Raw genomic sequence first — 23,115 nt, 5'->3', positions numbered from 1 at the left:
CAGTACATCACATGCTTTGCCTAAGCTGCCCTATGTAACAGTTATGTAGAATATAGATGACATTGTGTGTCTAAAGACTGACATATATTAAGCGACTACCTAATAAGTAGTAAGTGCCCACTTACAGCTCCCTAGTCCAAGACAAACACCACCAAGGGGCTAAGGCATTATTCTACAGAGTCCAGCCCCAAGTCACAGTCTCATAAAACTAATCCACAACAGACGAAGCAGTCTTCAGCCAGAATTGTCATACCCAGTGAATGACATTCAAACTGCACCACTGTACAATTTCAACAGAATAATCATCAATGTGAAGAACACCAGAAATGTAGTCTCTGCTTTTCATTTGCAACCATGCATCTGGAATCCTCCAAACATAACTTTATCCCCGTTCTGCTGTGCTCTTCCCTTCCACCTACCTGCATTGTCTGACCCTGAAGATGAATTCTATCCTTGCAAGCCACCTCATAGAAGTCATAGTAGTCAAGAAATGATTTTTCCATCACTTTTCTGGAAAACAATCAAGAAAAACATCAACAGATGAGCACAAATGTTCCAACACGAAAATCCCAGTACCTGCATGCCTCCCAAATATATGGTCTGCACTTAAATGTAAGAATGAGAAATATTATAACTACACATTTTAAACACTTTACTGATCATATGAGTAATGCAGTCCACTAGTGTGTGCACCCAGCCATTAATCAAAATTCAGTACTATAAAGCAATACACACTGAAGGTGTCAGAGCATTAAATCTGTGATAAGGCAGTACATTTCTTTGTAACAACCTGTCAAACTATTAATCAGGATGAACAGTTACACAACACTGAACCTCAGCAAATCAAGACCATCCAGTGGGGTTAATGCAAAACATGCAAAAAGGCTCTCAACAGGGGACAAGGCAGACAGCCAAAAGTCTTCATGTGCATCAATCTCAAAGCCATGAGGGAAACGAAACAGGACTGGGACACCTTCCTATAAGTGATCATCAGGATGCTGATGCTGTTACCTAAAGTACCATTTGTATAAAACCTCTGAGCACAAAAATGAGACACAATTATTAAAAACATTAACAGCCCTAACAGAGTCACGTTCTGTTTAAAAAAATTATTAACAGTCCTAATGGAGTCACATTCTGTTTAAAAAAATCATTAACAGCCCTAACGGAGTCACGTTCTGTTGGAATACTAGGCAACTACCTAATGTAAGAAGCAGAAATACAGAATAAAACTGGACAACCACAGTATCAGCAGTCTGAACATATCAGTAAATCATAAGTGGATTCCCTCAGGAGAACCCCTCCACCATAAGCATCACCTGTACCTTTAATGCAAAAAATTCCCTCATTTGTAGAGGTACAATCTACGTCATAATCTTCCCTCACTGATGGTATGACAAAGGTTAAACCCATTTTCAACAAACGTCTTACACACATAATTAAAATGTATTCAGTCTAAAGTCGTCGAGTAAATACTGAGACATCTCCACCTACTGGCATGTCCTGACTCCACTGCACAGACAAATTCACAGGAAGTTACTAGGCTAATGGCCCTAGGGCCCTTACAAGCCTAGCAGAGTTCTACCCTTATTTCCATGATCAGCACCAATTGCCCCTGTCCAACAGGAACACAAGTGGAACCCCTGGAGTGCATTTACAGTCCCCCATCCAAATGTCCAGATTGCGTTGGAAGAGGGCCAATGAGGTGCCCTGTTTGACATGAAGTGGGAGTCTGTTTCAAAGGTGTGCTAACCTCTGGGAGACAAATCTGTCCCATCTGTCCCTCCAGCAGGTTATATAAATGTCATGTACCATGTTAAGGTCTTTAGAGCATGTAATCCATGTTACCATTTGGCTTGCGGATACGCATTTCCAATAAAGCAGGATCAAAGACTGCCTTATATGCAAGACACAGATCACCTCTGAGTAGTCTGTGTGAAACAGAATAAAGTGACAGTGATTTCAGATGATCCACACAGGACAGATGCTAAAGACTTTGAATTTTCTGTGGTCTCCCCAATTGCTGCAGGTGCTTGGAAAGGTACATACCAAAAGGGGCGTTGTACTCTGTTATTGTACTCTTCCCTCATCAGGCCAGAAAAGTTAAAACTTTTTTTTCTGGATGCAGTGCCCTTACTTATGAGATGAGCAATACAGAATGCCCTTCTTACCACTGTGGAGATATGGTGATCAAAGGCAAGGTTGCTGTCAATCTGTGTGCCCAGGTCTCTCACCACAGTGTGTACTTAGGGTGTTGTTATTGATGTGGTAGTTCGCAGGAACATCGCACTTACCGAAAGGGATGATAACACATTTTTTTGCACTGAGTTTAAGGCTATGACTTTGGCACCAATCATTTGTTTGTGGAAGACCCTCTTATAGGATGTTGACATCATTTGGAGATTCTATGACCACTCCCAGTTTGCAGACATCAGCAAAACTTTGTCAGCCACAAACGTTTAGTTTTTCCTTGTACTTTGGAGAAATAGATTCCAAACAGTAGAGGTCCCAGGACTGATCCCTGTGGAAAACTACTGGTTATGGGTCTGCTGTTGGAGGTGGACCCCCCTAGTTTGACTATACAGGTTCCATCAGTGAGCCAGTTAGTGACCCATCTAATGATATAAGGGTTGATATGTAGCTGGATGGGTTTGTCAATGATGGCGGAGTGGGGAATAGTGTCAAAACCCTTGGCCAAGTCTAGGTAGGCTATATGTACACAGATTTCCCCTCATCCAGGGCCTTGATGACTGTCTCGAAAAAGTCCACCGGGTTTAACGGGCATGAGCTCCCGTTGACAAATCCAAACAGTAGGATCAAGTGTTTGGAGATTACCTATATCTTTGTTGATAAGGTCCATGATGATTTGCTCCATGGCCTTGCAGATAAGGCTAGTCAGGCTAATAGGTCCCAAGGTCAGTGGAAGCACCACCTTTGTGCAAGGGAATAACGGTGGCTGTTTTCCATTCAGCTGGGACAAAGCTGGTGCTTAGACTATCATTGAAAAGAGTACCCAGTGGTGTTGCTAATTCTGAGCTTCATGTAGGATGCAATCTGGGATGTTATCAGGTCCCATATATGCTGTGTTTTTGGCTTTAGAGAGGGCGTTTATGACCTGCTCTTTAGAAATACAAGGTACTGGACAGGTGGAAGGAATATCATGGGTATGTGTGGTTGGGACAGTGGAGTGAAGTTTTCACAGAATCGGTTAGCAAACAGACTTATGTCCACAGGCTCAGTGTATGTGGTGTCATTAACTACCAGTTTGGCGTCTATCTAGGTCTTACCTTTTAGGCTACGGATGTAACTAAAGCACACCTTATGGTTGTCCTTAGTTGAGGACGCCAATTTGGATTTGTAGTTTGCTTTGGAGGACTTCACAAAAAGGCGTATTTGCTTGTTAAAGCGGACATGGGAGTGTTTCCAGTTTAGGACATGCTTCCTCTTACTTTTGGACCACAATTTCCTCCTCTTGTCATAAACCTGTTAATGGCAGTTGTCCACCAGGCAGGTTTGTTTTCCTTGAGGAGCTTGTTTTTGTCCTCTCAGGTACGGCCAAGTCAATGTATTACACAGGTGTTTGTATAAACCACTGGTGTAGAACTTGGTATAGTTACCAGTTCCGTCTGAGGGGGGAGCTGCAGTGAAGCTATTACTACCATCCTGTAACAGGTTATAGTCTGTTTTGGAGAAGTTTTTTGTTTAGTTGTTGCTGGGGGGGGGGGGGGTCAGGTGTGATAGTAACTTCGAATGACACTGATTTTTGGTCAGATCTCAGTAGGAATACATCACAGTGGGGGTGGTACAGTGGTCCCCCATATTGATAAGCACCAGATCCAGGATGTTGGCACCCCTTGTGGGGGTTTCACCAGCTGGTCCAGGGCACTGGAGTTAAAGTTGAGGAACCTTTGGGCAAGTGAGTTTGAGCAGGAGTAATTTACCCAGTCAATGGAGGGGTAGTTAGTCACCCAAAACCATGGTGTTCAGATGTATCTTGATAGACTCAAGTAGATCCAAATAGGCAGAGTGGATGTCCTGATTCTTGGAGGGGGTCCTGTAGCTGGCAATGACTTGAATAGGTGTCCTAGCAACAGTTCATTGCACCTGAAGTGTCTCCAGGGAATCATGCTGTCTAACCAATCTGGAGGTGTACTTACATTTAATGAATATTGATACACTGCCTCCTTTAGTTTTTACATCTTCAGTTTGTGGTCTGAATGTGTGGAAGGAAGTGTAACCGGTATGGCTGGGGTGCTCTCTACAACCTTGAACCAAGTCTCTGTGACTGCACAAATGTCTGCATCTTCCAAGGTGAGGACGGCTACCAGTGAGTGCAGTTTCATGTTAAGACTCCTAGCATTTAACAGCGTAACCCTGAGGTTGTTTTTAAATGGAGTTTTTACGTCAGGAATTTTGTCCTTGAGACACTGCCTAAAAAAGGTACTATGGGGATGGTAAGAGCCTTAGCCAGTAGACGAAATCCCAGGGGTGATGATGAAGACTATTTCTGGCAAATCATTACGGTTCGTCGATCATGACATCCCAGGCTGACAGATGCTGTATCCCCTTAGAATGACACCAGAAATTAAGTCAATTATTGAAGTCAATCATTTTCTATTTGTATTGAGGCATCATCCTAGATGAAGGTAAAATGTGGACCAGGTCTGGGGACATATCTGCCTGAGACACACAGTCTGAGAGCTCAGTCATGTCTCTCCTCATAGTCCAGAGAGGTATGTCTCAAGTCATTCTCACCAACATGGACTATGACAGAGTCACAACAGTACCTACTTTTGAGAGACTCGAGTGCATGTGTGATAATGGCAGATCCTGGCACCTGACAGACAGCTGACTGTGACCTTTTCCCTATCTAGCCTGGTGAGAGGGACATCTGAGTGCCTCACAATGGAATCACCTGTGATTAATATATTTGATTTTGTGGTTTGCCTTAAGGGCTTGACAGGTGAGACACTGGTGGGTGAACTATTATGTGTATTGTGCTCTGTAGAAGAAGTATGTGTAGCATGCTTGTGTTTGTATATGGGAGATCTCTGGTATTTAGGTATGTTTCTGGTAAGGACCTCCACATATGTAGGAGGTGAGGTGTGCATCCTGACAACCTGCTTACTGTCATATGTACTGACTAGTGTGTGAGACAGCATGGAGTCAGGGTTAATATAGTTGCATCTCTCGCATGTTGAGTTTGTGTGGACTAGGGAGTCAGTATAGGGTTGTTGGTTAACATGAGATGGTTGTTACACTGCCTCAGAATTCCCATGTTGACCAAGCTGGCTGGAGAAACTGGGAAATAGTCCGTCCATAATGTTAGGTAAAGTTATACAGTCAGGAAAAAGAGGTCACACTTAGGAATGGCTAGTGTGTGAGAGAGGTGTGTTGGTACCTCTGAGGATAGGCTTAGTGCTCCATCTGACAGTAGAGCAGTGTCATGGAAAACTTCTGGAGGACCACAAGCAAAGTGCTAAGGGAAAATTTAACAAGCAAAATGCTTGCGTCTATAACCACCAACAGTAACCACCACTATGCAGCAGTGCACGATGGTGCATTACAAGAAAACAAGTGCAAATGCAGGGCTTAAATAAAACAAGAGCTCTTACAGTGACCTGGAACAGCCAGAAATGGACGAACATAAGAGAAGGGGCATGGACCGCTCACCTCTTCCAGGGTATGCAGAAGGTAGCAGATGCTTGGGTAGCACAGAGGGGGCAATGTCATTTCCCACATTTAAAGGAAGGGAGTGGAGCTGCTTGGTGACAAGATCCTGTGTGGCAGTGAGGGACACCTGCCCCCGAGTGGCAGTGAGGGACACCTGCCCCCGAGTGGCAGTGAGGGACACCTGCCCCCGAGTGGCAGTGAGGGACACCTGCCCCCGAGTGGCAGTGAGGGACACCTGCCCCTGAGTGGCAGTGAGGGACACCTGCCCCTGAGTGGCAGTGAGGGACACCTGCCCCTGAGTGGCAGTGAGGGACACCTGCCCCTGAGTGGCAGTGAGGGACACCTGCCCGTGTGGTAGTGAGGGACACCTGCCCTATGCCTTGTAAGCAGGGTGCCTGCTGAGAATGAAATGTAGTATAAGAGCAATGGTTGTCTAAATGACAGCCCCTCCCAGATGATCAGTCAATCCTCACCCTGGGGATGGGGATCAAATGGATCAATTAACTGGGAGGTGGCTGATGGCTGACAGGCAGCGAGGGTAGAGTGTGTGTGTAAAAGAAAAAAAAATCAAAACAGTGATACACGTTTCAAGATACCTTCATCATCTTCCATGCACTACTACTGCTGCACAAGTATTCCAACAATTTACTGTAGTTTCATTTGTTGTATCGTCAGGCAGCTAATGTGGGGGGTGCTGTACAGATATGTTTTCGTTTTGTCAGCTTCTTTGCCCTACTCCCAAGTCTAAATATGACAAAGCCATGGCGCGTGCATGCAGTTTTCTTTACTTACAGTGATACGGCAGGAAGTGGTTATGAAGTGTCTGATTTTAAGTGAGTATTTGTGCTGACAGCTTTTAAAAAAGTCTTCCATGGTTCATTTACACTTTCTTTAGTAGAGACACCAAAAAAAGAGTTCTGGTCAGTGTACAAACCTGACGTCCTTAAATTCAAACCTACCTTATCCCACAAGCTTGGTAAATATGAAATTTGCCATCTGTGCTTATTAACTGTTAACGGACAGCTGTCACATCCAAAGGTTGGCAGTGCAAATGAGTCCTGCCTGTAGTTTCTGACACTGCACTTAAGTTTGCTGTTATGCAAACAAAAGCGACAGCTCACTAACCAAAATGAGGCTATTTACCTGTGTGTTTATGTAGTGCAACAGTAGAAAAAGTACATCAAAAACATTATTACACTGTGTACCTTTACAAAGTATCGCTGGTTCTTTCTTTGGGTTTCTTTTCTTACTTGTCAGTTCTGTCTTTCCTTTTGATTTGAATGATGCCACATGACTCATCCTGGTTTATCATATCAAGATTTCTCCAGCCAAGCGTTTCCTCCTTTTCTTCACAGTAGCTCACAAATCTCACCAAGACCATCTTATGACAAACAGTGAAAAGTGCAGTCATCACAAGGATGATCTCTGCCACAGCTGGCATATGGTTGTATGACCAGTCTTGCAGAGCAGAGTACCGTAACCCACAACCCTGGTTGTGCTGGACTCCTCTTTCCTGGGACATCCACAAGTGCTAGATGTAAAAGTGATGTCAGCTCATCCCATCTTTAGCTTCATCTTATTCCTTCCCTGACAGGTTGGACTGGGCCCCTCTAAAAGACAGGGTCCCAGTACAACTTGCTCCATAGGGCCAAGCCAGGATAACCATCCGGAAGTGTGATCATCCTAAGGCAGCCTGAACAAAGTTGGGGGAGCTCCTAAAAGTTAGTAACAAGAGCTGAAGGGAAGGGGAACCTGGAACCAACCTAGTCCTAGGACACCTCTAAGAGAGGAAGGTATAGAGGGAGGGAACTGGGGACTGCAACAGTGACCTACTTGAACTAATGAAGTTACAGAATCATATTACATGCTTCATGTGGATCACTGTTTATTTTATTTATTTTACATTTGCTGACCGGGATAGTCCGACTGGATACATGTCCATTTTCAGCGGAGGCCCAGGGAGAAAAGCTCCAGCATAGATACATTCAGAAAAAATGTTACATACAGTAAATACTTATGAGAAAAAAAATCCTTTTTACAGACTTTTTCAATCATGCTAGATTTCAGATACAACAAATACAGAATTAAATTTAGTTTATATCTATACTTCCTGTTGTGGTTACAGGACCCATACCTCAGGTAAACATTTACAAATGGTATTCATCATAATAAAAGAATCTATTTGTAGACTGACTTTGTCAAACAAGTATAGAGTTAGATCATTTCCATAATTAAAAAGGTTTAATTTCTCTGCTACAGTGAGCCAAAGGATGTTAGTACCCCATTTTAGAGGAAAGAGCTAATCAGGGCAGAACATGGACATGAGACTCTTTTTGAATTGGGCTAATGAGGTCACAAGTGAGGTTGGGAGGGAGGGAGTTCCATATTTTACCTACAGCATTAGTGAATAGAGAATTACCAGATGAATTATTGGATTTGATTGTTTGGACAAGCAGTCTATTTGATGAGCGGCGTGAGCCTAGATTGCTGTATGGAATGATTATATTTTCCAGTGCATGGGGTGTTGCCTGGTTGTTTGAGAATTTTATATGCTTCTATAAGTTGGTTTAGCTGGAGAAGGCTTGGCAGTTCTATCCAGCCAAGGTCTTTTGGTTAAGGCAGTGGTGTGTCCTATAGGGCATGCCAGTTGCAAATCTGGCGATGTGATTATAGCAACTGGAGAGTTTGCTAAGGTCAGATTTGCTAAGGTTAGTAAGCATGGGAGAGGCATAAAGAAGGGCAGAGAGAAGATGAGTGTGGGCAATGGTTGCTCTAGCCATTGAAGTTAGGAAGGATTTTATCCTGTACAGTGACCCAAGTTTCTTGTTTATGGACTTAATAGTTTGGTTAACATGCATGTCAAATCTAAGATTGTTATCAATAATTACTCCTAAGAGTTTTGTATAGGGATCTGGGGAGATGATTATATTGTAAAGAATGCTGCTGAGGATTTACTCGTGGGAGAGAAAAGTAGTAGTTTGGTTTTGTTTGGGTTTAAGATCAGGCGACGAACAGAGAGGCAGTTTTCAACTATGGTGAATGTATTCTGGGTTGTTGATGGTAAGTTTATTGGAGAGGTGTCGGAACATACCAATGTAGAGTCATCTGCATACTGAATGCAGGTGGCATCTGGGATGGCTGTGTGGAGATCATTGTTTGTTTGTCTTTTGGCTTTTCCCAGTTATGAGTCGCCACAGTGGAACTCTGGTCCGCTAATGATGGGCAGTAGATTTTCACGTACGCCGAGGTGCCAGCTTGACGTCCAACCTTCAACGATGGCACGCCCTTACGCATGTCTTTCGAACGCCACCCAACCACGGGGAGGACATGCAGACTCCACACAGAAGGCACTCCCCACACTCCAGCCGAGAATCGAATGGGGGAACCTCTTGCTGCGAGGCAACAATGCTACAGCTGCACCACCGTGGCAGACTGTGTGGAGATCATTAATAAAGACTGAAAAGTGAAGATGTCCTAATATGGAGCCTTGGGGAACTCCTATAGTATTAGGTAGCAGGCAAGAGAGCTTGTTCTGCCATAATACTGCTTGTTGCCTACCATTAAGATAGGCATGGAACCACTGGAGAGCTTGGTTATCCAAGGATAAGGTTTTCAGCGTGTGGATGAGTAGCTGATGGTTGACCATATCAAAAGCTTTGGACGGACTCAGAAAGAGGGCTGAAGATATTTTGTTGTTATTCCAATTTTGGTTAATTACATTGGTAAAAGAAAGGATGGCTGTGGAGGTACTATGGTGGGGTCTAAAACAGTGTTGCGATTTGGTCAGCAGTTTATTCTGAATGAGATAGTGCAGAAGTTGTTTGTGCACACACTTCTCCATGATTTTGGCTAGTGGTGACAATATGGCTATTGGTCTATAGTTAGAGAATTCTGAAGATGTGCCACCTTTATGAAGTGGTATGACACAGGATATTTTCCAAATGGAGGGGATGGTGGCTTCTGTTATGGTTCTGTTGATTAAGATAGAGATTTGGTATGCTAATAGCATCTGCAGCGTTTTGCAGGTATTCAGCTGGGAGAAGGTCGGCTGAAAGGGTAGCTGGCTTTAGTTTTTTCAATAAGGATCGGATGAGGGATACAGAGACTGGCTGGAGGCTAAAAGAGTAGAGAGTTGGGTATGGCAGTATTAACTGTAGAACCACTAGGAGTTAATTGGCTGGCTAGGGACTGGATAGTCTCTGTGAAGAAACTATTGAAGGTATTTACCACTTCTTCAAAACTTTTGTCGCAGGAGGCTGCAGGGGTAGGAATGGAGGACTGACCTGGATGGAGAAGATTGTTTATACCTGCCCAAAACTTTTGAGGGTTGTTTTGATTATTCAGTTGTAGATGGCAGTAGAAGTTTTTTTTGTCAAGTAAGATGGATTTTTTTCTCTCATTCCTTAGCTGCTGGAAGTTAATTTGGTCTAGTGGGGCTTTAGTAGTTCGCCACTTGGTCCATGCTTTATTTTAGAGTATGATTTTAGATTTGGAGTCTTTTGAAAGCCATGGGGCAATTTTTGTTTTAGTTCTGATTGACCGTTTAGGAGCATGTGAATCAAGTATGTTTAGGAATTTAGTATTAAAATATACTACCGCCTCATCAAGGGGAAGGTGATTTAGCTCTGTCCAGTTACATAATTTGAGTTCAGATTGGAATTTTATGTGGTTGAAGTTAGTCTTGCTTCTGACAGACTTATAGGTGGGCAGATGGGTGCTGACTGTTTTGTATTTAATTATATATGTAATGAGGTGATCACTAAGGTCGTTGGGGAGGGTCCCTGACATGTACATGTGGGGATGACTATTGATAAGTATCCAGTCAAGGATACTCTCTCTCTGGTTAATTTACCTATTCTGGTGGAGGAAGATATGGTCTGCGAAAATCCGTAGAGGTTAATATGGGTGGAGGGGGAGTCTGATGAACATGAGTTCCAGTCAATATTGAAATCCCCCATAACAATAGTCTCTTGAGGGTAGACGGTAGATATCCAATTAAGAATGTCCTCCAGGGTGTCAGTATTGTTGCCGGGGGGATGTAAATACCAATTATGTTTAAACTTTTGTGTTTATTAAGTTGTAGTTTGGTAGACAGTATTTCAGCGTTGGAGACATGGGGTGGTTGAATGGGGTCAACTGTAACGCTAAGTGTGCTTTTATATAGCACGGCTACCCTGCCTCACAGCAGAGGACATTTCCAAAGCTTTTCTCTCCCAGTGGAAAGTAATTAGACAGGTTCCACAGGAGGACTGTAGAAGCTTACACAAAATAGCAGAACCAAACCACACCCTGGCTTTACACTGAATATTTAGTCTACAGTGTTTGGAAAAGGTGTACACTGAGGACCATATCACTGCCTTAGGGATGTACTGGTTTCCCTCAGTAAAAAGGCAGTGTAGACAACCTTCTTCAGGCAGGAAGAGATCTAACTGACCCATGAAATATCTTCCCTTGAGCCACTAAGCAAGATAGGCAATGCACTATCTATTTGGAAATTACGACACTAACATCCTTCGCTTTTTTTTTTTTTTTTTTAACCAAGAGACAATCATTCTGACCACTTAGAATACATGGCTCTGTCCAGGCAGCATCTTATTTATCTGTGTTTGGACAGCCTTAGCAACTGCATGGTTTGGTTTAGGGACACTACTGTAAAAAGATTCAGTGAGAAGTTTGCAAACAGGCTTCCCCTGTCATGCAAAGAATTAAGAAGAGTTATTTACACATGTATGCTTGGATCTCAAATAGTCTTCTTGGTGTACTGACGGCCATTACTACTGCAGTCTGATGGGTCCCAAGAATTTCAGATCCCAGGCTGGGGTAACCACCTTCCTGGAGATTCTGAGCTGTAGAGCAATTTAAACTGCTCCACAAGAGGTCTAAATATCAAAGGAGGCTTCATAGGATCATAGGAGTTTACTCTGCTATCAAACCGGAGGTCATTTCAAGCATAGACGATTCATCCCAATGTAATACCATAGATATGCTAGTTAATACCCATGTTTGCATTTAGTAATGACTACCCATGTCCAGGAGGGTTTTGGGGGCTATCCCCAGTAAGAATTTACAGTGCCCTTTCCACTCGTCCAGGTTTCCCTTCAACAGTGTTATAAAGGTTCTTAGTTTCACATGAATCAGTAGCCTATTTCAAAGATGTGGCAGTCATTGGGAGACAAATCTGTCACTCCAGCATGTCCTACTTAAGTCACACTCCATATTTAGGCCCCTGGAATGGGTAGCTCTAATCCAGTTTGATTTACGGATATGCAGCAAGCTCATTAGGTTTGGGTCTGAGATTGTTCTACAAGCCAGGCATAAGCCTCCCCTAAGAAGTCTACACAATACAGAGTATAGTGACGGGGACTTTAGGCAGTCTGTGTACGGCACATGCAGGAGGTCCCTTAATCTTATTTGTTAGAAACCTTTGAGGTCTCTCCAACTGCTGCAGGTACTTTGTACGGTACATGTCGAATGGGGCGTTACACTCAATTATGGGCCGGATTACTGCCGAGTACAGAGGGGTTATAACCTCCTTTGCTCTCGAGGCGATGCCTTTACTAATCAAGTGTTCTGCATAGAAAGCCTTCCTTACTACAGTAGACACATGGGGGTAGAAGTTAAGGTCACAGTATACTTGTGATCCCAGATCCCTTACCACTTTGTGGGTACTTAGGGTATTGTTGTTGATTTGATAGTGTGTAGGGAACATTGTTTTTGGCGAAGGGAATGATGATGCATTTTTTTGCATTCAGTTTGACACTGTGAATAAGACACCAGTCACTGGTCTGCTTAGGACCCTCCTGGAGTATACTGAACTCATTTGGGGATTCAATAATTGCACCCAGTTTGCAGTCATCCACAAACTTGGTCAGCCACAACCCCTTAGTTTTGGCCTGAGAAGTGTATACCAAACAGTACTGAACCATGTGGCACCCGGCTGGTGACAGGCCTGCTGGTTGATGTGGAATCACTCACTTTGATAGTATGTGTCTGGTTTGAGAGCCAGTTGGCAACCCATCTTACAAAGGAGTTTGTATTCAGTTTGCCAAGTTTATTGGTGATGCCCTAGTGTGGGACTTTGTCAAAAGTCTTTGCCAAGCAGAGATATGGCGTGTGCACAGATATGCCCTCCTCAGTGACCCTGGTCACATTTTCCAAGAAATCCACCAGATTTAACAGGCAGGACCTGCCCTTGACGACACCAAATTGGGTTGGATCCAGGGTTTGGAGATAGTCTACATCTTTCTTTATGAAGTCAATACTGATCAATTCCATGACTTTACAGATGAGGCTGGTCAGGCTTATGGGTCTGTACTTCCTTGGGTCTGTTGCTATGCCAACTTTGTGGAGGGGAATAACTGTTGTTCTCCATTCTGCCGGAACAAAGCCTATATTTGGGCCATGACTGAAAAGGGTACTTGATGGTAAAGCTAGTTCATGCTTTAGCCTGTTTAGAAGACAGCATGGAATGCCGTCTGGTCCCACAGAGGCTGTTTTTTTGCCTTGGACAAGGTTTTAATGACCTGCTCTTCAGATATGGAAGGGTGGGTGGTAGGGGGCAGTTTGGGGCATGGTTTGTGATAAGTTTGGAGAGGATAAGGGAGTGAAATTTTCACCAAACCTATCCAATGCTGGGTTTGCTATTTCTGTAGAGTCGGTGTGTGTGATACCGTTGGTCACTAGTTCTGCACATGCTTGGTTCCCACCTTTTCAGCTATGTACACATGTAAAAAGCCTTATGGTTGCCCTTGGCTGTGCTTGCTAGGTTTTTCTCAAAGAATCCCTTAGGGGATTTGGCATATTGTCTTATTTGCCTCTTGAGGCTGAGGAGGGTGCTTTTCCATTGCCAGGGACCTCACCTTTGTTTTCTGACGGCAACTTTTTGCGTTTACTGTAAAGTTTGTTGACGCTGCATGTTCACCATGGCGGCTTATTTTTACTTGGGGCTCTGGCTTCGATTCCCTCTGGTACAGCCAAGTCTATACACTTATGTAAGTGCTTGTACAGTGCTTTAGTGTAAGCTTCGGTGTAGTTACCACTTCCAGCTAGGGGTGGGGCTTGGAATGCATTTATACCTTCACCCAGGAGGGTACAGTTTTGCCTTGGTGAAGTTTTTTTAGTCTGACTTCACCTTTTGTGAGTTCTGGTGTTAGTGCCAGCTCAAAGGTGACTGATTTGTGGTCAGATTTAACTAATGAGGGTCAGACAGTTGCAGCAGTGCATCTGTTTAACATGTTAGTGAGGACCAGATCTAGTATGTTGGCTCCTCTTGTCGGGATATGAACAGTTTGTTCTAGGGGATTTGAGTTAAAGTCAAGGGACTTTTGCCCTAGCGAGTTAGGGCTAGTGTAGGTTTCCCAGTTGATAGCGGGATAACTGAAATCCCCCATAACCAGAGTGTTGGGGAATATCTGGATTGACTTCAGTTTGGTCAAATAGGTTTCATGTATGTCATGACCCACGGAGGGGGATCTATAAAGTACAGTTGTGTACACTTGCCAGAAATGTAGATGTTCGAGTGTATTCACTGTTGCAGTCATCACACTTGGGTTATCTGCCTGCAGGTAGCTCTCAGTTGGCCCGAATACCAGAGTCTTGGGATTTCTGCGTCGGATGCTGTCGCTTCTTCCATGACATCAGGTCGCCAGGGGTATAAAACAGGCAGCCGACGCCATTACATCAGTTTTTCTTGCCCCAGATGTCAGGAGTCCCCCAAATAGGAAGCTAGTATATGGTGTGGAACACCACCAGTAAAAAGTAAATACCCCTGCCATACAAAATGACCATATAGAGGATAGGTAGAAAGGATAGAGAAAAACAGGGGGCTGGAGGGAGGGAAACCAGGACTGCAACAGTGAATACACTCGAACATCTACATTTATAGTAAGTGTATGTTTACACAACTGTACTATGTTCTTCATGTTTCACTGTTGCAGTCTTCACACTTGGGTTGATTCCCAAAGCTGAGGAAAGGTGGAGGCATTCAAGAGGAGTTAGGGCTGGCTAGCAGGCCTTGTAAGACTGCTGTAGCAAACCCAGCTCTGGAAAAAAATAGCTAAGTGGTAATGCTTGGTGAAGGTGTGTACAGAACTCCAGGTTGCAGCTTCCAGAATGACCCTGGTAGGGACTCCCCTGAGAAAAGCTGTAGAGGTGGAAGTAGTCCTAGTGGAATGTGGTCTGTTCCCCAGTAGGGAAGGGTTTTCCATGGTGCTTGTAGCAGAAATTGATGCAGTGTGCTATCCATTTGGAAATGGTTTGTTTTGAAATGGCCTTGCCCTCTGCCCCTGTAGCAAAGTTGACTAGCAGTTGGTCAGATTTTCTGAAAGGTATGGTCCTGTCAAGGTAGAACCTGAACTGTCTGTGCACATACAAGGAATGCAGGATCCTCTCCCCTTTATTTTGAGGATTAGGGAAGAAGGTTGGCAAATGGATGGCTTGGTTTAGGGCCACACTGGAGACCACCTTAGGCATAAAGGACAGGTTATTCCTGACGGAAATCCTGTCAGCATAGAAAATAATGAAGGGTTCCACAGCCATTAGTGCCTGTAACTCGGACACTCTTCTAGCTGAGGTTATGGCTAAAAGCAAGGCTGTTTTCCAAGAAAAAGGAATTTTAACTCTGCTGAAGCTGCAGGTTCAAAAGGGGGGAGCGTGAGCTTTTCCAGTACAAAGTTAAGGTCTCAGGCAGGGATGGCTGCTCTCCTATGGGGCCTTAAGTTGTTAGCCCCTCTCAGAAACTGATGAAAGGGTGAGAGAATAGAGGCGGCTCAGTATTATAATGAGCTGAGATGGCAGAGGCATGAATCTTAATGGAGGATAGGCCTCTGTGGAGTAGCTCTGCTAGGTAATCAAGGATTTCAGGTAAGGAGGGCACAGCTGTGTCCTTTCCTTCAGAGTGACACCAAGAGCAGTATCTTTTCCACTTTTCAGCATAGGATTTTCTAGTACTAGGCCTTCTGGCCTCAAGAATGACATCCAGCACCTGCTTGCTGAGGGTTGCTGGTGGAGTATTCAGGGGATAAGCCAGGCTGCAAGGTTTAGGGTTTGCAGCTGTGGATGCAAAATATGTCCTTCCTGCTGAGACAGCAGGGAAGGTGTCTGATGACGGTGCCAGGGTGGCACTGTTGTCAGACTGCGTAACAGTGGGTACCAGTGCTGGCATGGCCAATCTGGGGCAATAAGAATTGCCCTTGGGCTGTCCTGTCTGATCTCAAGTAGTACCTTTGAGAGGAGGGGCAGAGGTGGAAAGGCATAAATTGAGAGGTTTCCCATTTGAAGGATAAGGCATCCACCTTCCAGGCCCTGCTGTGAGGGTTCCTGGTGCAAAATTTGCTCGACTGGTGGTTCTCGGGGGAGGCAAAGATGTCCACCTTCAGTGTCCCTCACCTCTGGATTAGAAGGTTGAAGGTGTTTGGATCCAATTTCCACTTGTGTGGGTCCAGGAGATTGCTGCTTAAGTCGTCTGCCAGTGAATTCTGTTTGCCTGACAGGAACTGAGCTTGCAGATGCACTTGGTTGCTTAAGGCTGTGTTCCATAGGGCCACGGTTAACCTGCACAGTGGGTAAGAATGGGTTTCCCCCTGCTTGTTTATGTATCACATAACTGTTTTTATCAGCATCTGTCCTGGAAGGATTAGGCATTTGAAGGCTGTCACAGCATACTGTACAGCTAACATCTCTTGATTGATGTACAGGAGAATTTGTCCTGGGCTCCACTTTCCCTAAATGCATTTGCCTGCCATGTGAGCCCCCCATGCACAGTCTGATGCATCTGTAGTCAGGGTTGGGTGCCAAGGGGTTGAGTGAAAGGCAGTCCCTTGTTGTGGTTGCATGCTTCTGCCCACCAAAGGAACTCTGACCTTAGACAAGGAATGATCGGAATGACTGTTTGCAGGTCCTGAGAATGTTGGCAACAAAGACTTTTTAAGTACCACTGAAGTTTCCTCATATGCAGTCTTGCACATGTAATTAGCAGAATGCATGAGGCCATGAACCCTAGGGCTTGCAGTATTTTCCTTGCAGACAGCAGAGTTTTGGTGGCCATGTGTTTGAAGTAGTTGTTCAAATAGATCTGTTTTTCTGGAGTGAGAAAGGCCATCCGGGAAGTTGTGTTTAAGCTTGCTCCCAGGAATACAATTTTTTGACTGGGCACCAGTTGTGATTTCTTTTCGTTGATGGTGTACCCCAATGAAGATAGGAGACTTTTTACAAATGCCAGGTGCTGACATAGTAATTCCTGACTGTCCATCTGAATCAGGCAATCGTCCAAGTATGGGAAAATTTGGATATTTCTCTGCCTGCAGTATGCTATGGCTGGAGACAGACACTCTGTGAATACTCTGGGCGCAGTAGATAAGCCAAAGGGAAGTGCAGAGAACTGATAGTGCCTAGAGCCTGCAAGACTCCCTTATGTGGATGTGCAGATAGGCTTCTTTTATGTCTAGGGTGACTAGCCAGGCACCCTTGGCTAGCATTGGGAGAAGCTGTTACAGGGTTAGCATTTTGAATTTTGAGACCAATAGAACGATGTTGAGAACTGATAGATCCAGGATTGGGTGCCAAGAGCCCTCTTTTCTGGGCACCAGGAACAGTCTAGAGTAGAACCCCTGCCCCCTTTGTTCTACGAAAACGGGTTGAATGGCCCTGATACTGAGCAGGGAAATGTACTTGCTTTTGAGCCTCTGCCCACTGGTTTGGAGGAAGGTCTGGAACCCCACTTGGGGTTGGCAGTGAATGGAAGTAGAATCTGTTCCCCTGGAATACAATGTTTAAAACCCATCAGTCCTGAGTAATGGACATCCAGTTTTTGGCATGAAGGGCAAGTTTCCTCCTAGGGGTGCAAGTAGATGAGTAGGGCTGGGAAGGATAACTGACAAGTCATTGTGAACTTTTACCATAAGGGGGTGGCTTACCACTCCCTGTTTTTGAGGTGGGAGCACTCCATTGTTGAGATCTCTGCATACCCTGAGACTGAAGTCTTGGTGGTCTGGTTCCCCTGGGTTTGGACTGAAGGCCTAGAAGGGGCTGGAAAGGACCAATTTTTTGTAAGCCGTTTGGAATTGGCCAAGTATGGAAATGAAATCTGTACCCCTGGGATACTATGTTTAATACCCACTTGTCCTGGGTAATTAACTGCCAATTTTGAGCATGAAGTGCTAATTTCCCCCCAAGGGGGCTGCCAAAAGATAAGTGCTTGGAGATGGTAGAGGAAAGTCACTGAGACTGCTTACTGTAGGGTTGTGCTTTGCTTCCTCCAGATTTGGAGGTGGAAGCACCCCATTGTTTAGACCTGTAAGAAACCTGTGATTGATATCTGGAGCCTTTTGAGCACCTGGGTTTGCCCTGAGTGACTCTGTTGGACACAGGAAAGGACCACTTTTTAGTAGGCCAGTGCCTACTGAACCTGGGTGGCTGCACTTGCAAGAAATCTTTTACAGTTTGCATAGATTTAGCTTTGTCTTCCATTTTCTTTAAAACCTCTTCTGCCTTATTACCAAACAGACTATCATGCTGCAAAGGGGCATCCAACAATTTAGGTTTAACATGAACAGGCAGATTTTGCTCCTTGAGCCAGGCATGCCTTCTAATCACAGATCCAGTAACGGCAGCCCTACAAGAGGCCTCCAAGGAATCAAAACCACATTGCAAAGTATGCTTTCCAACCTGTTCTGCTGAATACAATAAATCCTGTAACTATTTTCCACACTGTCAGAAATCATCATCATTTTCTGTTTCAGTAATCCCATAACATGTTGTTGATATTTAAGCATATGAAACTGGCAGTTAAAGCCCTGATTGCCAAGGCTGCAGACGTATAAACCTTCTTACCCCATCTATCCAGCGCCCTGGAATCTCTATCAGAAGGGGTAGGATTTTTGGCTGTAGAAGCCTTAACACCCTTGGGACCCCGAGAAATAGTCTCAGGATCAGCAGATGGAATTTTGAAAAGAAATTTGTGGGAGTCAGGAACCCTGTAATATCCGTCTGGCTTACTAGGAGCCGGAGGCAAGGAATCAGGAGCCATGCTCGATTCCGAGAACACATCATCAACAATGTCTAATACAAGAGGGTACTGCCAAAGGCCTATGCTGAGGAAGAAGGAAATCCCTCAGCCTCTTTTTTTGTTTCAGGGAAGTCCTGACTCTTCCAGTGAAAATGTTCCCTTAAAGTATGCAAAGTCTCTCCAAAAGAGTAATCCTCAGGAGGAGATGCAGATGGGATGGATTCCTCTGCATCAGAATCCTCATAGGGTGGAACAGAAAATTCCTGATCAGAAGAAATGGAAACCTGATCTGAAGATTCATAATCAGTGCCTTGCCTAGGTCTCTTAGCAGGCGGGGTTGGGAACTTCTGATCAAGGTAATTAAATCCTCAGCCATTTTGATCATCTGTTTTTTAGGCATAGGGGCCTGAGCACGTAGCTCATGCATCAGTTTTTTAGACATAGAAGTTCTTTTTGACCTTGGTTTCGTTGCTGCCGTCAGTTTAATGTAAAAATGTTGAGGCCTGAAAACACCCTCAGAAGCCGGTGCCTGCTCTGCAGCTCTGGATCCATCCAAGGGAGAGACATCCACGGGTTCAATACTTTGCGAATCTCGTGGCATACCGGACTCTGAATGGGTCTCGGTAGAGGCCTACTTCTCAAAAGTAGCGGGTATCAGGGGCTGCAAAAGCACCTCACTGAGTACCGGCAAACTGGCGACTCACTTAGGAGAAGCTTTGTCATCTGTTATGGACCTCGACGGCCTCTTTTTCCTTGCGTTTTTTGTGAACTCCGGTAGTCGGATTGCTAACCAACAATATTTCAGGGTAGTTAAAATCTTGAACCAAAATATTTAGAAGCAAAAATATACGGATGCTTAATAGTGCGTTGGTTAAATTTAGCACAAAACCGACAGCAAGGCACATTGTGATCAGGGCCTAGGCAAGGAATACAGTACAAATGAAAATCCTTATGAGGTATTTGCTTCCCACAAGTAATGCAATTATTAACTTTTACTGACATCGGTAAGGAGCAAGAAAAAGTTTCCCCAACAGGGTACTTAGCTTTAGTTTGAAGACTTCGGTTCTGAAACTCGAAGACGAAAATTTCAGGAGTTGGCCGACCGGCACTTGTGAACTGCTTCTGCTTCGGGCACCGCGCGGCAAGAAAGACTGATTGATTAAAATGGCGTCGGCTGCATGTTTTATACCTCTGACGACCTGACGTCATGGAAGAGGAGACAGCAACCGACACAGGACCCAAGACTTTGTTATTCAGGCCAACTGAGGGCAACCTGCCAGCAGATTACTCAAATGTAATGACTGCAACAGTGAAACACGAAGAACATGTACAAAGTCTAGAGGGTGTGCATGTTGAAACCAAACTGACTTCAGAAACCACTGAAACTTTCTCTTGTGGAATTTAACCAGTAGGAGCATAGGAATGGTGGATGCCATGAAATCCAGAGCTCTCAAACTCTCTGGGTGTAATGGATTCCAGAGGAAAAAGAGTCTGAAAGGAGGAGATGAGAGTTAAGGCCTTTGGAGGAGGCAGGGATGCCAGCATAGGCACTATCGGAGTCCTGCAATCCAGAAAGAGATGATCCTGAGAAGGGGTCAGAGAAGAGTTTTTGAAATTTATTGTGAACTCCAGGCTCTGAAGAAGGGAGACAGCAAAACAAAAGCTTTTGCAAATGAATTTCTGAAGAAAATACCTGAACAAACAGGTCACCCAGGTAAGGAAATATTTGAATCCTTTGAAGCCTGCAAAAACAATTACAGGACCGAGGCATTCCGTGAAAACTCTTGGGGTAGTAGTAAGGCAAACAGGCAAAGCATTGGTTACTAGGCTAATGGCCCTGGGGCCCTTACAAGCCTTGCCTAGAGTTTATCCCCAAAAAAGAAACCTCAGTCAGCACCTGTCACCCCTGTCAATGAGGGAAACAGGTGGAACCCCTGGGACAAACTTGTGGCTTCCCATCTACTCATCATGGCTGTACTTGGAGGGTCAGCAACATACTCCAATGTGTATGGGAAGTCTAGTCCAGAAATGGGGCAGCCTCTGAGAGACAAACCTATTTCTCTAGCAGGTTTTGTTAATGTTGCATATTACATTCAGGCCTTTCAAGTGGATAATGCACAAGGAGTTAGACTTATGGATATGGAGCATCTCTACTAGGCCAGGTCCGAGATTGCCTTGTAGGCAAGACACAGATCACCTCTAAGCAATCTGTATGATACTGAGTAATAGGGTCTTGAGTCTGTCGGCATAGGACAGGTGTTGGAGGCCATGGATTCTCTTTGTGAGGTATTTCTATGGCCTTTCCAGCTGGTGCAAGTGTTTGGAGAGGTACATACCAAATGGGGTGTTGTACTCAATTACTGCCCTAATGAGGGAGGACTACAGGGAGGTAACGCCCTTTTTGCTGGATGCAATTCCTTAACTTATGAGATGATCCAAGTAAAAGGCTTTTCTGACCACTGCTGCTACATGATGGTCAGATGTGAGATTGCTTTCAACCTTTGTAACCAGGTCTCTCACCACAGGCTGTGTGCTTATGGGGCTGCCACTGATATGGTAATCAGTAGGGGCCATGTTTCTGCTGAATGGTATGATCATACATTTTTCTGTGTTAAACTTAAAAGCCATGACTTTGGGACCAGTCATTTCTTGCTGTGCAACCCACTTGCAGTATGTTATCATACGGGGAGTCAATGACAGCACCCAACTTACAGTTGTCCACAAACTTGGTCAGCCACAGGCCTTTTGTCTTTGCCTGGACCTCTGAGAAGTTAGGTGTCCCAGGACAGATCCCCGGAGAACACCACTAGTGACAGTTCTGCTGTCGGAGATGGGGGCGCCTATTTTGACCTTGTGGGTCCCATCAGTGAGCCAGTTGGCCACCCACCTGATGAGACAGGGATTTACACCAAGTTGTGTTAGCTTTTCAATGATGCCAGAGTGGGGGATTGTGTCAAAGGCTTTGGCCAAGTCAAGGTAAGCTGTATGAACTGACTTTCCCTCATCCAGGACCTTGGTGACAGTCTCAAAAAAGTCACCAGGTTCAACAGGCAAGATCTGCCCTTGACGAATCCAAACTGGGTGAGGTCAAGTGCTTAGAGAAGCCTATGTCCGTGTTTATGAGGTCCATAATAATACACTCCATGGCTTTACAGATCAGACTTGTCAAGCTAATGGGGCAATAGTTTCTATGGTCAGTAGTGGCACCACCTTTGCACAAGGGGATGACAATGTCAGTTCTCCACTCCGCTAGAATGAAGCCTGTACTTAGGCTGTGGTTGAATAGGGTGCTCAATGGCGAAGGTAGTTCTTGCTGGAGAAGGTGCAAAATACAGCCTGGAATACTATCTGGTCCCATGGAAGCTGTTCTTTTTGCCATGGATAGTGCCTTTAACACTTGATCTATGGAGATGTGAGGTGCGGGACAAGTACTGGTGATGTCAAATGGGCCTTTGGGGGTGGAGAGGGGGGTGAACTTTGCAATGAATCTATCTGCTTAGCAGGCTGGCTAAGTCAACTGGATCAGTGTAAGTGGTACAATTAAGTACTAATTCACAACAAACCTGGGCTTTACCATGGAGGTTACTGACGTAACTGAAGAAGGATTTGTGGTATCCCTTTGTGTCACAGGCTAGGTTCAATTCATAATCGGCTTTGGAGGTTTTCACTAGGGGTCCAATTTGCTTGTTGAGGCTTAAGAGGGAGTTTTTCCAATTGGGAATTTGTGCCTTTTTATCCTTGAACAGTTTCTTCCTTTTGTTGTAAAGCCCGTTGATGCAGGATGTCCAGCAGATAGGTTTGTGTTTCCTTCAGGAGCAGACTTTAGTTCTGCTGGGTATGGCTGAGTCCATGCAGTTGTACAAGTGTTTGTATACTGCACTGGCGTACTGTTCAGCATAACTGTATGCATCCTCTGAGGCGGAGCGGTGGTGTGAAGCTAATGATACCCTCCTTTACGAGGTTGTAGTCTACTTCTGAGAAGTTTTTTAGCCTGGTTACAGCGGGGGGTGGGACAGAAACTTCAAATGAGACAGACTGATGGTCTGATCTCACCAGGGAAGTGCTTACTATGGGAGGGGTGCAGTTGTCACCCATGTTGGTGAGAACCAAGTCCAGAATGTTATTTCTCCTTGTGGGAGATGAGATGAGCTGGTCTAGTGCATTAGAATTGATGAAGTTAGGGAATCATTAGTTCACCCAGTCTATGGTGGGGTAGTTGAAGTCACAAAGGATCAGGGTGTTAGGGGGTACCTTGATGGAGTCAAGTAGGTCCAGGTAGGAGGAGTGGGTGTCCTGAGTCATAAGGGAGGTCTATAGCTGGCTATAACTTTGATGGGTGTCTTGCCAACTGTCAGTTTCACCTGGAGTAGCTCTAGTGCATCATGCTGGTGAACCAGTCTGGAGGTGTGCCTGTCGTAATGAAGAGAGAGACTCCGCCA

At 44.7% G+C, this 23,115-nt stretch overlaps 1 protein-coding gene across 1 annotated transcript in view; it reads right to left on the bottom strand.

The window, feature by feature from the left end:
* The window catches only part of UBE2Z (ubiquitin conjugating enzyme E2 Z), a 635,363-nt gene that overhangs the window by 143,980 nt on the left and 468,268 nt on the right, over positions 1-23,115 (bottom strand). Inside the window, exon 6 of the mRNA XM_044055394.1 lies at positions 420-510. Coding sequence (XP_043911329.1) covers positions 420-510 — 91 coding nt within the window. The remainder of the gene's footprint in view (positions 1-419; positions 511-23,115) is intronic.

Source organism: Protopterus annectens, chromosome 13.part0 (genome assembly GCF_019279795.1).
Source record: "Protopterus annectens isolate FY-2018-M chromosome 13.part0, PAN1.0, whole genome shotgun sequence".
Classification (NCBI taxonomy): domain Eukaryota; kingdom Metazoa; phylum Chordata; order Ceratodontiformes; family Protopteridae; genus Protopterus; species Protopterus annectens.
Note: the sequence above shows the minus strand (reverse complement) of the source record. Positions and strands in the feature narration are given on the sequence as shown.